Source organism: Aristolochia californica, unplaced genomic scaffold (assembly GCF_029961685.1).
Source record: "Aristolochia californica isolate CCGP_79_NKW_82.1479 unplaced genomic scaffold, dmAriCali1.0.hap1 SCAF_8, whole genome shotgun sequence".
Classification (NCBI taxonomy): domain Eukaryota; kingdom Viridiplantae; phylum Streptophyta; class Magnoliopsida; order Piperales; family Aristolochiaceae; genus Aristolochia; species Aristolochia californica.
The window spans coordinates 9,062,537-9,077,833 of record NW_027182279.1 but is presented as its reverse complement, the minus strand read 5'-3'; the positions used below and the strand labels follow the sequence as shown (position 1 = coordinate 9,077,833).

The window sequence follows — 15,297 nt, the reverse complement described above, 5'->3', positions numbered from 1 at the left end:
AGTTTCCCAATTAGTTCTAGTCAAAGCACCAAGTTGTTTGAATTAGTCCACTCTAATGTATGGGGTCCATGTCAGGTTCCTAGCCCATTTGGTTTTAGTATTTGTGTCATTCATTGATGACTTCAGTAGAGTCACTTGGGTGTATCTCCTACGGGAGAAGTCCGAAGTATTTAATGTATTCCTCATTTTTTTCAATGAAATAAAAAATCAATTTGGTGCATGTGTTCGTGTGCTTTGTACTGACAATGGTTTGAAATATCTTAACCTTAAATTTTCAGTATTTTGTGTTTCTCATGGTATTATCCATCAAAAGTCCTGCCCTTATACACCACAACAAAATAGGGTGATTGAACATAAAAATAGACGTCTCCTTGAGGTTACAATGACACTATTACTGCATATAAATATTTCAAAATCCTTTTGGGGAGATGTAGTTTTAGCTTCGTGCTACTTGGTTAATCGTATGCCCTCATCTATTTTGAGTGATCAAGTTCCTCATCAGGTTTTAAAGCCCAATTGTAAATTGTTGGATGTGGCTCCTCATATTTTTGGATGTTCTTATTTTGTTCATTTGTTTGGAACTTCAATTGATAATTTGTTACCTCGATCTGTCAAATGTGTTTTTCTGGGATATTATTGTCGAAAAAAAGGGTACAAATGTTATGATCTTATTCGACGAAAGACATATGTGTTAGCCGATGTGACCTTCTTTGAACATACTCATATTTTTTATCATCTACTGAGCTTCCTGTATCACCTGAATCTCCTTCAAATAGTCATGTTCCTATTGCAGTTTGGTATGTACCAGCTTCATCGAGTTTTTCATTGCCTCTTCGAGTTTACAGTCGTCGCTCTCATGCTTTTGCAGTGCCTCAAGTAATTACTTCTACAAAGCTCTCTACTCATGATCCACCAGCTTTCTCATTGCCTACAGATCATGTTGTCTCTGATTTGGACCTGCCTATTAGTCTACGAAAAGGTAAACGATCTTGTACTTCTCATCTGATATCCAAATATGTGTCTCTTGATTTTTTGTCCCCATCCTTCAAGTGTTTTGCTATGTCATTGTCTATTTCCCATATACCTCATTCAGTGCAGGAAGCATTGTGCTTTCCAAAATGAAAACAAACTATGGATGATGAGAGGAGTGCTTTGGTGTCTCGAGGAATAAGCCATCGATGTGATCCACCTGCAGGAGCAACTATTATGGGGTGTCATTGGGTGTATACTATCAAATATAATGTTGATGGCACTATTGAACGGTACAAAGCTCAGCTGGTCGCAAAGGGTATACGCAGACTTTTGGAATTGATGTCTTTGAGACATTCTCTCCTGTGGCCCAACTTACTTCGATACGTATCTTAATATTTGTGGTTGTTAATAACAGTTGACCTCTCTTTCAGCTCGATGTGAAGAATGCCTCTCTATATAGTGGTCTACATGAGGAAGTGCATACAGAGCAGCCTCCAGGGTATGTTGCTTAAGGGGAGACAGGAAAAAGTTGCAGAAGACTTTTTTTTTTTTTTTTTGGAATAGTGCTAAGTTATTTGTTAAGTTGGGTCCAATGCCCAACCCAAAATGACTAGCCACCTTAGGAAACATCTTTCCCAACTAATAAACTCAAGATCTTTGTACTCACTAATCCATGTGGGACTATTCCTTAACAATATTAATAGTAAAGAAGGCTATTTAAGGACTTAAACAGAGTCCACGGGCCTAGTTTGAGAAGTTTAGTGATGTGGTACTACTGTTTGGGTTTTATAGGAGCCATTGTGATCATTTTGTGTTCCCACTTAAAAGAAAGACCGGTATGGTGGTTTTGGTTGTCTATGTAGATGATATTGTGTTATCCAGTGATGATTTTGATGGTATTACATAAGCTAAATAATATTTGGCCACACATTTTCAGACAAGATTTGGGCTCTCTCAAGTACTTCCTTCGCATTGAAGTCGCTCGTAACAAGCGAGGTATTGTTCTTTCACAGAGAAAATATATATTGAACATGTTACAGGAATATGGTTTATTAGGTGTTAAACCCTTAGACACCCCCATGGAAGTTAATCATAATCTACATGACACTCAGGGTCCTACACTCAAGGATAAAACTAAATACCGACGATTAGTAGGTAAACTGATTTTTGTTACAGTTACTAGACCGGATATCTCATTTGTTATGGGAGTTGTGAGCCGGTTCATGAAAAATCCTTAGAAAGTCCATTTAGAAGCTCATTGTGCTCGATTATAATCAAATCAATGGATTTTTTCTCTATCTTAGAAATTCAACATTGTATAAGAGCAGGTTATGTAGATTCACATTACGTCAATTTACAAAGGTGATGTGTTTCTCTCTCTCAATTAGGTTTTATTGTAATTTAACTTTTGTTTTTACCCAAGTTATTTTTTCAGAATAATTTCTCATTATTCTTCTATTTGATGTCCCAATTTATTGTAGTGTACTTTGGCGCCTCCTGAGAGATTATTCGCCCTCCTTCCTTAAATTTTCTTTTGTTGAGCTCAGATATTTGCCTTGGTAAAAGCCTCCACTCCAAACCATGAAAGTGCTTTTTGATTAATTTCCGCAGTCATGTATTAAAAAAAATTTCTTGTGGCATCTCCTTATTCTGATGAAATAGGGACATGAATAAAGCAAACGACAATGTCCAGTGTCCAGTAGCTGGTTGGGATCTCTTTGCCGTGGTGACGTCTAGTAGCAGAAAACCAAGTAGGGAAATTTCAGCCAAGAATATGTTTGCATGTCATTCCTCTAAGCAAGCTGATATAATAATCTTGCCCAGCTTTTGAATCCTGAAGTCAAGAGTCATTTTGCACATACCAATGAGGGTCATTGTACGTTTCATGCCATTCCTCACCGTGAGCCTTATAATAGGTCATTTTCGAGTGTTGACTCTTCGAAAACTGAAGGATGAAGAACCATACCGGAAAAAATTGTTTGCAGCCTCCACTGTTGAAGAATTTGACCACTTGCTGTTACTTACAACTCGCCAATCAGAGTTACCTTCATCCTCTGGATGTCCATGCATAGCATCTTTATCTGCAGATGCATGATCTTTTTCTTTGTGTTGTTGTCGAATCTGATCCTTCTCTCTGATTCTTTGATCTTCATTGTTTGATGTAGAACTTTGTCTTCTTCCTTGATTTTCATTTTGATACACTGCTGATCTTGCTCTCTTTTCCTTCCTCAATTCTTTCTCGTCTTCTTTCAGCATCCCGTCATTACCTCTCCCTCTCTCTCACTCATTCCATTTTTTTCTTCTAGCTATAAAACTCAGAGTTTTCAACATTATAATTTATATTATATAGAAATGTAGATAAAAATTCTAGTTATCTCACACACTTTGGAATTCAAGATTCAGAAGATATTTATAGTAGAATTCCACATACATATTGCAGATTTCTAGTGAAAAAATTTCAGTATAATAGATTAGTGTTGAGTTATACTAAAAAGTTGCAAAGAGCATAATTACAAGGTAGGGGGACCGTCGAATACAATGAGAGATTTCAAGGAGGTTCCAAGTTTAGTTAATCTATCAGCCCAGGAATTGGCTGATCTAGGAATATGATTCCAAGTACAACAAATGGTAGATACAATGTCAGAAATAGAAGAACGGGTGGGCCAATGACACCAAGGGGGCGAGGCCGAGGAAGAGCACTAATTGCTAACAACTCTGGAGTCCCCTTCCATGAGCAATTTTCCACACAAACGGTCCTTGAAAATTTTCACTCCATGGAGAAAAGCAGTCACTTCAGCGATGTTAGAGTCTGCAATACCAACCGGCCCCCGCATAGGATAGAATTGTCTCTCCTTTGTGATTTCTAAAAGCTCCCCCCTCACCGGTGGCCCCGGGCGACCCAAAGCACTACCGTCAAAATTCAGCTTGATGCAATCACTAGGAGGAGGCACCCATTCAGCCGCACCATATGAGCCAGAAAACTCCAATTCTAGCAAAGGGAGATACCCGCCTGGGAAGCAAACTCCTTCCCGGTGTGCAACCAACTTGAGATCATACCCACAGTGCAAGAGACAATCCTTTCCATGTTGCTGTTGAACCGCCGGTTTTTTCGCTTAAGTCAAAGACACCACAAGATATGAGTGAGTCAAACAAAGAGAAGCAGTTTGCCGATTCTAGGCAGTCAGTTTCCAAAAACTTCTGGATAATGCCAAAAAGATCCTGGTGAAGGCCCAACTAGATTCCAATTTTCTAAAAGATGACCATCCAAACTCTCCAAGAGTAGCTACTGTGAAGGAGAACATGTTAAGCAGAATCCTCACAAACGCCACAGAAAGGGCAAGAACTATCAGGAGCAGTAAAACCCCGCTTGTGGAGGTAATCCACAGTGAGCATTTTCTCTTTAATGGCAGTCCATAAGAAGAACTTTATCTTGTTTGGGGCCGAGAGTCTCTAGGCAAAATTGGCCTTGTGTTCTGGCACATTGGGGTCATCTTCCCTGATGTGGGAGTAAGTTGAGGCAACCGAGAAGATACCGTCTACACTTGGCTTCCAAAGCAACTCATTGTGAATCAGGTCCCGAATGATGACACTGTTGAGGCTGAATAAGAGCGAGTAGAAAGTAATGGCTTCCTCATCATTCACTTCATTCAAACCCCGATAAAAGATAAGGCTCCAAGACTGATTATTCCACATTTCAACCACCGAATAGGACAAATCCACAACAATCCTAGATAGCCCAGGGTAATCCTCCATGAGGGGGCAGGGGCCACACCACTCATCAGTCCAAAAGGAGTCCTCCCATTCCCAGGATAGAAGGATGTCGCGGCCTTGAATGTAGGGAGCAGCTTATATACAGATTTCCATATCGGAGATAGACAGCGAGGAGCGCCTCCCTCTCTCCACCCATGACAAGTGAGCTCAAGAGAGAATCTCACCATATTCCTCCACAAGCCGCTATGTTTGGAATTGAGATTCCAAATCCATTTGAGGAGGGCACAATTCATGTCTTTAGTAGGCCGGATACCCATACCACCTCTAAACCGAGGCAGATAGACCTCCTTCCAACTGACAAGATGATATCTAAAGGTGTCATCGGAACCTCTCCAGACAAAATGCCGACAGATAGAATCGATCTTAGAACACAATGAGGCCAGACAATGTATGAAGGATAGGAGGTAATTGGGCATGCCCACCAAGCACGACTTCAATAGAGTAAGTCTTCCCGCTATAGATAAGAGCTTACCTCGCCAAGTAGCAAGCCTCTTCTCAAACTTCTCAATGAGAGGGAACCAAAGTGTGGCCTTGGGACGAGCATCAAACAGAGGCAGGCCCGTGTAGATACTTGGGGTGCAATCAAGAGCATACCCCAGAAACTTGGCCATATCTTGGAGAACCGCGTCGTCGATATAATACCCAAACAGAGTGGTTTTCCTCTAGTTAATATTCTGCCCTGAAGCCAACTCGAAGAGGCCAAGGACAGCACTCAGCTTTCTGATCTAACCCATAGTGCCCACACCGAAACAAATGGTATCAATTGCGAACTGGAGAATCAGGATGTCAAAAGCTTCATACTCGGCAATAGAAAGGAGCCAACCCATCTCTTGGGCCGAATAGATTAGGGTGGAGAGCTTTTCAGCCACCGCGTTGAGGAGCAATGGGGATAAGGAGTCCCCCTGACGAATACCACGGGTTCCCTTAAAATAGCCACACACCGTCCCATTAAGAAGCACATAATAACTGGCAAAGGAGATGCAACTTTGGATCCAGAACCGCAGTATAATAATTCTAAACACACTAACACCTCCAAAGTGAAAAACTGGAAATCATGGCCAGCAAATGCAAGAGGTAATAGCTCACATTAAACCACTTTGACATTTTTCTATGTTATTTATAGATCAAGAATGCCAAAGACAAACATCAATGATATTTACATAGAAAAAGTGAAGCCAGTGAAGGAAATGTTCAGATCTGATAAATATATATGAAGACCAAATGTTAAAATGAAAACAATACATTACAATAAAAAATTCTATTGGATTTTGAAACAGATTACAATTGAAATCATTTTTAAGGGAAGATATTAGAATCTGGATTGTGTATTTCAAGCATATATGTTGCCTTTCACATTGATTAATTACACAATTTGTATACGCATACATTTAAAGACATAGTAGAGATTAAATTTTGAACAGCCAAATCGGGCACCAGAAATAATCAGACTTTAAACTAGGATTCTGAAACCAATTCTATTGGTAATTGATGAGGCAACCAATCACAAACAATCAAAGAACTTGTAAAACTTTAAGATTTAATCTTCGGAACAAAATCATTGCAGGCATCCATTACCTCGTATCAACAGGAATACCACCAATTGGTACAACAATTCGGTGGGGCCATTGGAGCATATCAGAGATGATTGTTTCCACAGTGTCCTAACAAACCAACAATTTCACTACATTCTTAGTAACAGTTGAAACTGAATTGATTAGAAAATAAATGTTCTGTTGTAGATACTGAAAGAAAACAAAATTGCAAAAGCAAAAGTTAACGATTGTACTAAACTTACATCTATCATATCAGAAAGTCCAGGTATTGCAGTTAAGCTCCCTCCAACAGCCTTCAATGTATAATCTATGCGAGGCTTCGGCTGGATTAGTCATACAATGGTTAATGAACAGATGTCATGGTGTACCATTTCAAACAAGCAAGTTTCGGTGACCCACTTTTCTCAAAAAGAAGCAAGGATATGTAAAAGTAACCACAACCTGCAACTTCCATCTAATTTGCATTACTGAAATTATATTTTTTATATGATGGATTGTACCAACCACAAAACAATCAAATTAATGAGAAAAATCTGCATGAGGCCATCACTCGGGTGAGCTCTACATGAACCCTAACCCTCCCCCTCCCAAGTACTAAGGAGATCATCAAAATACAGGTGCACATGTTGAGTAAGAAGGGTTAGCACACAAAAAAATGTCAGCAGACTTCCATAAAAAATTAATAAAGAAATAAATAAATGACCTGAATGAAACTGAATATTTAAACAATGAGACATCTTACATCTGAAAGCAGTGCCACAACAACGGCTGAAATGCATGGAATATCTTCAGTAAGTTGGAATATAACGCGTACAACAGTGAAAACCTGAAGGTCTTTCAACTGCAGAGAGGAAAACAAAAGAAAAAGGACAACAAACGAATTATAATGTTTGCTCTGTGGATCCATTGCTCAATGATTTAAAAAATAAAGATGGCAGACAGAAAGACCTGAATTGGAAGTGAAGCAACAAGTGCTTCAACACCAAGGATAATGCTTGGGTCACCGCCCCATCGAAAATCAATATCCATTGTAATTTGACCTTTATTAAGACTCTGAACTCGAATACCTGCAGTAAGTTAGAACAATAATGGAGCTAGTCATGGGAGGTGCAAGGAACCACAAAAACATAAGACCCAGTGAGGAAAAACAAAAACTAACTAATCACATAATGCAGCCCAGAGAGTCAACAAGCAAGAGGATAAGAAGACAAGATAAATTCGATAGCTGGAATTTAAGTTGATAATTTTTTTTCCTTTTTTTTTGAGTCATGATAAGTATTTGAGATGATAATGCCATAGTTGCTACTATGTGACAATGGGTACAGAGAATTCAAAACGCAAAACTTGTATCTAATTGAAGTGGCTCATTGGTTCCAGCAATTGCACATATGGTAATGCATGGATTTCAAGCCATTCACCCAGAAAAGAGGAATTTGTTAGGTCATCACAAATAGGAGGTTTTTTGGTGGGGACACCACTCTTGTGCCACCAATTACATGAGTGTATACCAAGAACCATAGGGCCACGGCTGAACCCACCACATTTTGGTTGGTTAGTGATTCACTTAGAATTGATAAGAGGCCATTTTGTAATTTTATTATTCATATCTTGGATTCTTTTTAGGAATTAATTATTTCATTTGATTAGGGGCATTATCGTCATTTGAATTATCAATTAGGCTTTTTGAATCATTATTTAAGGATTGTATAACTTTGAAAAGCTTAATGAATGAATGATTTTGGAAATTTCCTTCGACTTGCTTTCTCTTCTCCATCGCTCGTCTCCCTCTGTTCTTCTTCTGCACTCTCAATTTCAGGACAGGCATAATTGTGCCGCATTAGCTTGGTATCAGAGTGAAGATCCCGTCATTGTCAACCTTTTATAGATACGAAGACTCCATCTCTTCCCTCTCCTCTTTTTGTCTTATTCTTTCTTCTCTTCTTCCGGTGCCTCAACCAACTCCAAATCAGATTCCGCAACTTGGGTCTATTCTGGAGCAACGTTGTTTTCCAACCTCTCGACCATCCCTCACCACGTCATCAGCTCACTATTGCAAAATCGATGTCGTCTGATCTTCTTGCCATCGCTCCCAACATCGTCACCCGTTGGTGTCGTCATCTTCTTCCCTCTTCAATCGTCATCGTAGAACCGCTTCACTGAACCGTCGTCGAAACCTCCATGTCAGCACAAAAACCAACGTTGTCGTCAGCCTTCACCAGCCCTCCGTTGATCATAGCTGACACCTTTCGCCAGAGCCGAGCCCCTTCCATCTTTCAGAAACCCAATCCCTCGACCTTAGGGAATGAGGCTTCTGATTAATCAAAAGCTCATGAAGGAGACCGTCCACATACGTGTGAACTTCACACATGTAATAAAAAAAAGTTCATGCTTGAGGATATCATGCTCATTTGTTTCAGCTCCAGCTTACTATCTACCTTACGTACATCGACTCGGTCAGCCCCAAAATGGTGTACCAGGTTACGTCGTTCCAACTCTTATTTTGGTATTCCACTGTTTGTCTCAAATTGCATTAAATATCTATTTTTGTGCCGGTAGTTAGTTTCCTTGTTAAACTCACTTGAGTAAAATTTGACCTCAAGACCTATGCCAATTTAAAAAAAAAAAAAACTTTTCCAATTGACTGTGGTACATGTGTGCAGTCAATCCTTGGTGTTAATTTAAGAGTTTAGCCAGTCGATGCAATCTACTTCATTGCATGAGATAAACTCTTTTATCTTAGTGGTGTTTGCACTGTTATTTTGCAATCTATTAATTTGAATCTTGACTAGTCACAAAACAAACAAATAAGAAACTAACGTTAAAGTGCATTGAGCTTGTTTGGGCTTTACTTAATAGAATTCAATAGTAAATGCATTTGCATAGTGGTCGCATCATATTAGGGTTATGACAAAGATGACACACTCAAACAAATCTTGGGACAGTTAGGCACCATCAATGATAGGCTCACTGCCTAGAAATTACGTCTTCGAAAGAGAAAAGTCTCGTAGAAGCTAAGTTTCACCTAGGGATTATGACACTGAGGATGAGGAGTTTGCTTGTGATCACCCTCACATATTCCCTCCTCCCAGGAACCACGCATCCTACATCCTGAGCCATGAGGGACCTAAAGACAAAATGTTGAAACACATAAAAATCAAAGCCCTTCATTTGATGCCCTTAAGATCAATGGGTATTTTCCAAGTGGGTTTGTGAGATAAGACGGATTTTTTTAATGGTATGAACTATCTTAGGATTGGAAGGTCAGGTTTGCAAAAATGAAATTAACAAGCACCGCTCAACTTTTTTGGGAAAATGTTGAGAAAGACATTGCAAGATATTGAATTTAGGACCCCTTAACTGAAATCTCGAGCAAGATGAGAGAGGGAGAAAGAAAAAAGAAGAGAGAGAGAGAGCTCTTGGGTAGAGAGAAGATAAGAGAAAAAAAAGGGAGAAGAGTTTAGGCTAGAGAGGAAGGCTTCACGAGATGAGGAGTGGAGAACTACTTCTTTCTTATTATAATTCGAGTACAAGTACTTCAATTTATAATAGAGGAAAATAGTAGAGTCCAAGTACAACTAAAATACCATTCTTCTAATTACACCCAAACTATAACTCTTAAAGATAAGTCTATCATAATTAAATAACTCAACATAATTAGAAGACTAACATAACTCAAACTCAAACTCTTCTATGATGCACGTGATCCGATTATAGGAGTCCCACTTGACCTTCAAATCTTCCAACTCATGCCAACTCGTGTGATGACCCATCATGCTATCTCACATTCTCATGGTGGGTCCCACCAACTATTGCAACCATGGTGGGTCCCACATTGTAACACTTCCCCTCAAGTTGGGGGTGAGAAAACATCGTAAACGCCTAACTTGTTGTAGATGATAGACAAGATCTTATGATTGACCAGTTTGGTGAGAATGTCTACAACTTGGCTTTGTGAAAATATATGTTTGAGAGATAATTTGCCAGTTTTGAATTTTTCTCGTATGAAATGGCAGTCTACTTCAATGTGCTTTGTTCTCTCATGGAAAACCGGATTTGATGTGATATGTATTACTACCTGATTATCGCAATATAGATCCACAGGAGCTTCTTTACAGAATCCCAGTTCAATAAGAAGGGATCTAATCCATAGAAGCTCACTAACTGTGTGTGTCATAGACCTGTATTCTGCTTCTGCACTACACCTTGCAACTATATTCTGCTTCTTGCTTCTCCATATAACCAAGTTCCCTCCAATAGGGGTGGCTTCGAACAGAGCCGGTTCACGAGCGGCTCGAGCTCGGCTCGGTTCAATTCGGTATACTTGGATCTCGAGCCGAGTTTGAGATCCGGGATAGTTTAAATTAACGAGCCGAGCTCGACCGAATCAAGATTCGGCTCGAAAGCTCGCAAACCGGCTCATTAACAAGCTGAGTCGGGAGGGGGGGAATTCTTCCTCCCCTCGTCACCGCCGAGCCCCTCCCGTCTGATGTTGTCGCTGTCGGTTCGATTTCTTCCTCCCCTCGTCTCCCTTCACCTCTATTTTCGTCGCCACCACTTCCGTCATCCCCCCCCCCCCCCCCCCCCCCCCCCCAGCGAAGACGATTTCGCACGTGCGAGATCATAAACTAAAAAAAAAACAAAAATTTTTTCTTAAACTCTCCTTTCTCATGGCTCTTGAAGAAATTGAAAATACATTTTAGTAGAAATAAGTTTATAGGGACTATTAGTGTCTCATTTTTTTGTAAACATTTTTCTAATTGAAAATTCTTATTAAAAAATAATATAATTTTCTAAGTAAGATTTTTCCGCCAAGATGGGCTAGAAAATCGTATAGAAAATTTTTGAATAAGTATTTGACAGTTAATATTGTAATGCTTTTAGCATGAGGCAATTTTCATAGCAATTTGTGTTTGACATTTTATTTGATTAAAAATTTATCGATAAGTATAGTAATATATTAGATTGATTATTAATTTTTATTTATTTCCCTAGAAGAGGCAATAAATGGTCCATTTAACTTTCCTAAGAAAATTTTAAAATATTTCTTGTAATTTTCTAATAAGTCACTAATAGTAATAGGATTTTATTTAAAGGTTTTTTTGGAAATATGTATCATAGGAAAAACATTTCTAGTTTTTCCTAGAATATAAATTTTCAACCAGGGGCACTAAGGAGGCCATAGTAAATTTATGGCCAGATTCAAAGTTTACAAAATAAGCTACACAACATTTGGAGTAAAAAAGATTAATATTGATGCGTTCTAATCCATTATTGAAATTCAATCCTAAACCTCCCCTATCATTCTTTTTTTAAAATGTATGCATAATTTTATATATAATTTATTTAACATATATTTTATATAGAGTATTAAATGTAAGTTAAGCTCGAACTCAGCTAGAGCTCGAGCTCGAACTCGGTTAAAATTATTAGGCTCGAGTTTGATTACAATTTTAGGCCCGAGGCTAGGGTCGGCTCGAGCTCGAGTTCGAAATATTTAAATCAAGCACGGCTTGAACAAGGTTCGGACTCAGCTGGATTCGATGCCACCCTTATACCCAATTTTAAGTAGAGGTCATTCCCAATTTTATGTAAAATGTATGCATAATTTTATATACAATTTATTTGACATGTATTTTTTGAAAAATTTTAAATAATATTGGAGCACGAACTCGAGACATGTATTTTTTTTTTTAAGTTTTAAATGAATGTTGAAGCTCGAGCTTGGCTCGAACTCGGTTAAAATTATTAGGCTCGAACTCGATAACAATTTTAGGCTCGAGCTCGAGTTTGAAATATTTAAATCAAGTTCGGCTCGAACATAGGCAGGTTCGGGCTCGGCTCGGCTCGGCTCGGCTCGATGCCACCCCTACCCTCCAACCATTGTACAATATCCCGAAGTAGATTTTCTGTCATCCGGGGATCCGGCCCAGTCTGCATCTAAGAATCCTTCTATGTTGAAGTGACCATGGTTCTTATAGAGAAGCCCTCTTCCTGGAGCTCCTTTCAAATATCGCAATATTCTTTCTAGTGCTTGCCAATGACTTAGTTGTGGCTTGTGCATGTATTGACTCACCACACTTACTGCATATGATATATCCGGCCTTGTTACACAAATATAAATGAGTTTCCCCACAAGTCTTTGATATTTTCCAATATCCACATCTTCTCCACCTTCCACCCTGGATGTTTAAGAGCCTTCTGATAGGACTGTGGGACTGATATAGAGGAGATAGATGAAAGAAATTGACAACATAAAGGGGATAAACGAAATTGGTGAGAAGTAGAGGGCCTAGTGCAAGTTTTGGCTTCGTTTCTCAATGTTTGTGGCCAAAAACAATAGGAGAAGATGGACTTACCTTGGTGGGATCCATAAACTCAGCAGGTGTGGTGTCAGGCAGTGTGTCTGGGGGTTGAACAGTTTCCGTAGCATGACGCACAACCGGTCAAGGAGAAGTTGGTACTGAAGATAGACCAGGAGGAGCATTGTCAGAGTATTATGAAGAATCTTCAAAAAAAGTTACATCCCTGGACACAACCTTTAGAGAGTGGGATTATAGCAAATATAACCCTTCTGTGAGCGAGAGTATCCTAAGAAGATACACTTGATAGATTTGGGATCAAGTTTACTATGTTATGAGGAGGTAATATGAACAAAACATTGACACCCAAAGACTTTTAAGGGAAGTGAAAAAGGATCATCATCTGGCAACAATAAGGAGTATGGGGATTTATGACCAAGAATAGAAGAGGCTAGCCTATTTATAAGAAAGCATGCAGTAAGGATGGCATGCGGCCAATAAAAGTATGGGACTTTCATGGTATACAGTAAACTGCGAGCTACCTCAAGAGGATGATAGTTCTTCCATTCTGCTACACCATTTTGTTGAGGGATGTAGGCACACGATGTTTGATGGATAATGATATTCTCTTGACAAAAAGAGGCAAGGTCTCTGGAAGTATATTCTTTGGCATTATCGGACCAAATTACTTTGATTTTCTGACCAAACTGAGTGAACACCATAGCATGAAAGGATTTAAATATGGATGGTATTTCAGAACGTTCTTTAAAGAGAAATAACCGTGTGGTACGAGTAAAATCATCAATAAATGTAATATAAGTACTTGACTCGGGAAATATTTGAGACGCTCAAGGGTCCCCATACATCTGTGTGAATCAATGAAAAAGGAGCAACACTTTTAAGTTCAGGACGAGGTGAGTATGTAGTCCTCTGGTGTTTGCTCAGTTGACAAACTTCACAATATAACTTTGACTTCCTCTGGTGGAAGGAAAAAGACGATGAAGAGATTGTGCGGATGGATGTCCCAACTGATTGTGCCATAGACTTGTCTCAATTTCACTAGTTGAAACGGTATTTATTTTAGGCACGTCCAGGTAGTAAAGCGCCCCTTGTTCACGGCCTCCACTAATCATTTGCTTCGTTATAAAATCCTGAAACACACAAGAAGTGGGTGAGAAGGTGATGGAACAATTAAAATATTTGAGCTGACTAACAGATAAAAGATTCAAGAAAAAGTAGGAACAAAAGAATATCTGTGAGCGGAAGCGATGATGTAACAGAGGTGGATCCTTTCCCGAGAACTTTAGATTGAGAGTCGTCAACTATGGTAAGAAATTTATGATATAGACAAGGAGAAACTAAGTGTAGTAGATTTTTGTTACCTGTGAGATGCTCGGAGGCCCCTGAGTCAACTATCCAGGATGAAGAGGAGGCAGATAGCATACCTGAAGCAGTGGAGGCAGCAGCAGTTGAGGAGGAACTTGGAGAAGAAACCATCAATGTTTTCATTTTCTGGAATAAATCATATTGATCATTGGTAAGGTTTTCTTTTCTGTTGATGTGGTAGACTGGTCCTCTTTTGTATCACTTACCAAGGCTTTATTAGCCTTCATCCGATTTGGTTTGCCATGGATTCTATAATATGTCTCTATAGTGTGGCCATATTTTCCACAATGGGTGCATTCCTTGTAATAGCACGTATCTATGGTGTGGCCATATCTCCCACACTGAATGCATTCCTTGCCATCTATTCTGCACGGCCTCAGCCGCGGTCAGTTGATGTTCCCCTATGCCCGGAGTGCATAGCGGATGATACTTCAGTAATAGAAGAAGATGCGTCTGGAATACGGAGTAATGTGGCACATACATCATCAAAAGTGGAATAGCAGAAGTGCTAAGAAGTTGACTTTAGCAACTTCGAGATATGGCTTAATGTTTGCAAGGCAAATGGTAGTGACTAAAGCTTCTTTCTTCTTATCTTGGACAGAGACATCTGTGGAGGTAGGTTGAGCTATTTTTCATTCTTGAAGAAGGCCTCTAAAATGAGCCAAATATTCATGAATATTTTCTCCTTGTTTAGTGTTGAATATTCTTTGGTAAATATCATATGGCATGTGTAAGTTGACGGAGCTAGAGTACAACTTATCACATGTCTCCCAAATTTGTTTAGCGGTATCAAGATGAATAACATTGTTGGAGACATGTTCTTCCATGTTGTTGATGAGCCAACTAATAACCAAAATATCATTTTTTAACCACTTAGTATAAGAAATATCTTCTTCATCAATAGGTGGCCCAAGTTTGGTGAGGTGACCAAATAGGGAGGCGGCCCAAATTAAGATATTTTACATCATTGCCACTATACTGGGGTTACACCTTTCAACAAACCGCTTGGGAAACCTACTTTGATGCCTCATAGGAGATCACCACTGCACTTGGGACTTAATTCTCCCAACAGCCCAATTTGTCTAAAATAATTTTGTCAATAGTTGTATAGGCATGAGTCAATCTCAAGTTGTCCATGGTTATCAGCCTAGGAAACCTTTAGACCTCATACCCATGCCTCCTCGTACTAGGGTTTCAGAATCCACCACCTCATTTGCACGTAGGTTTCAAGACCTACATGCCGAAGTTACTAAAGGCATCCAAGTAATGCCCAATGCAAACTTCAGGCTGATGAACATAAATGTGATAAACGGTTT

The 15,297-nt window shown here is 39.3% G+C and overlaps 1 protein-coding gene across 3 annotated transcripts in view; it reads right to left on the bottom strand.

Annotated features, from left to right (window-relative positions):
• LOC137939035 (calcium-dependent lipid-binding protein-like) overlaps positions 1-15,297 on the bottom strand; it is a 58,894-nt gene that overhangs the window by 17,821 nt on the left and 25,776 nt on the right. For all 3 annotated transcript variants that reach the window (XM_068784202.1, XM_068784204.1, XM_068784203.1), the window contains 4 exons: positions 7,245-7,363; positions 7,039-7,137; positions 6,539-6,619; positions 6,319-6,404 (listed from right to left, as the gene is read on the bottom strand). In XM_068784202.1, coding sequence (XP_068640303.1) covers positions 6,319-6,404; positions 6,539-6,619; positions 7,039-7,137; positions 7,245-7,363 — 385 coding nt within the window. The remainder of the gene's footprint in view (positions 1-6,318; positions 6,405-6,538; positions 6,620-7,038; positions 7,138-7,244; positions 7,364-15,297) is intronic.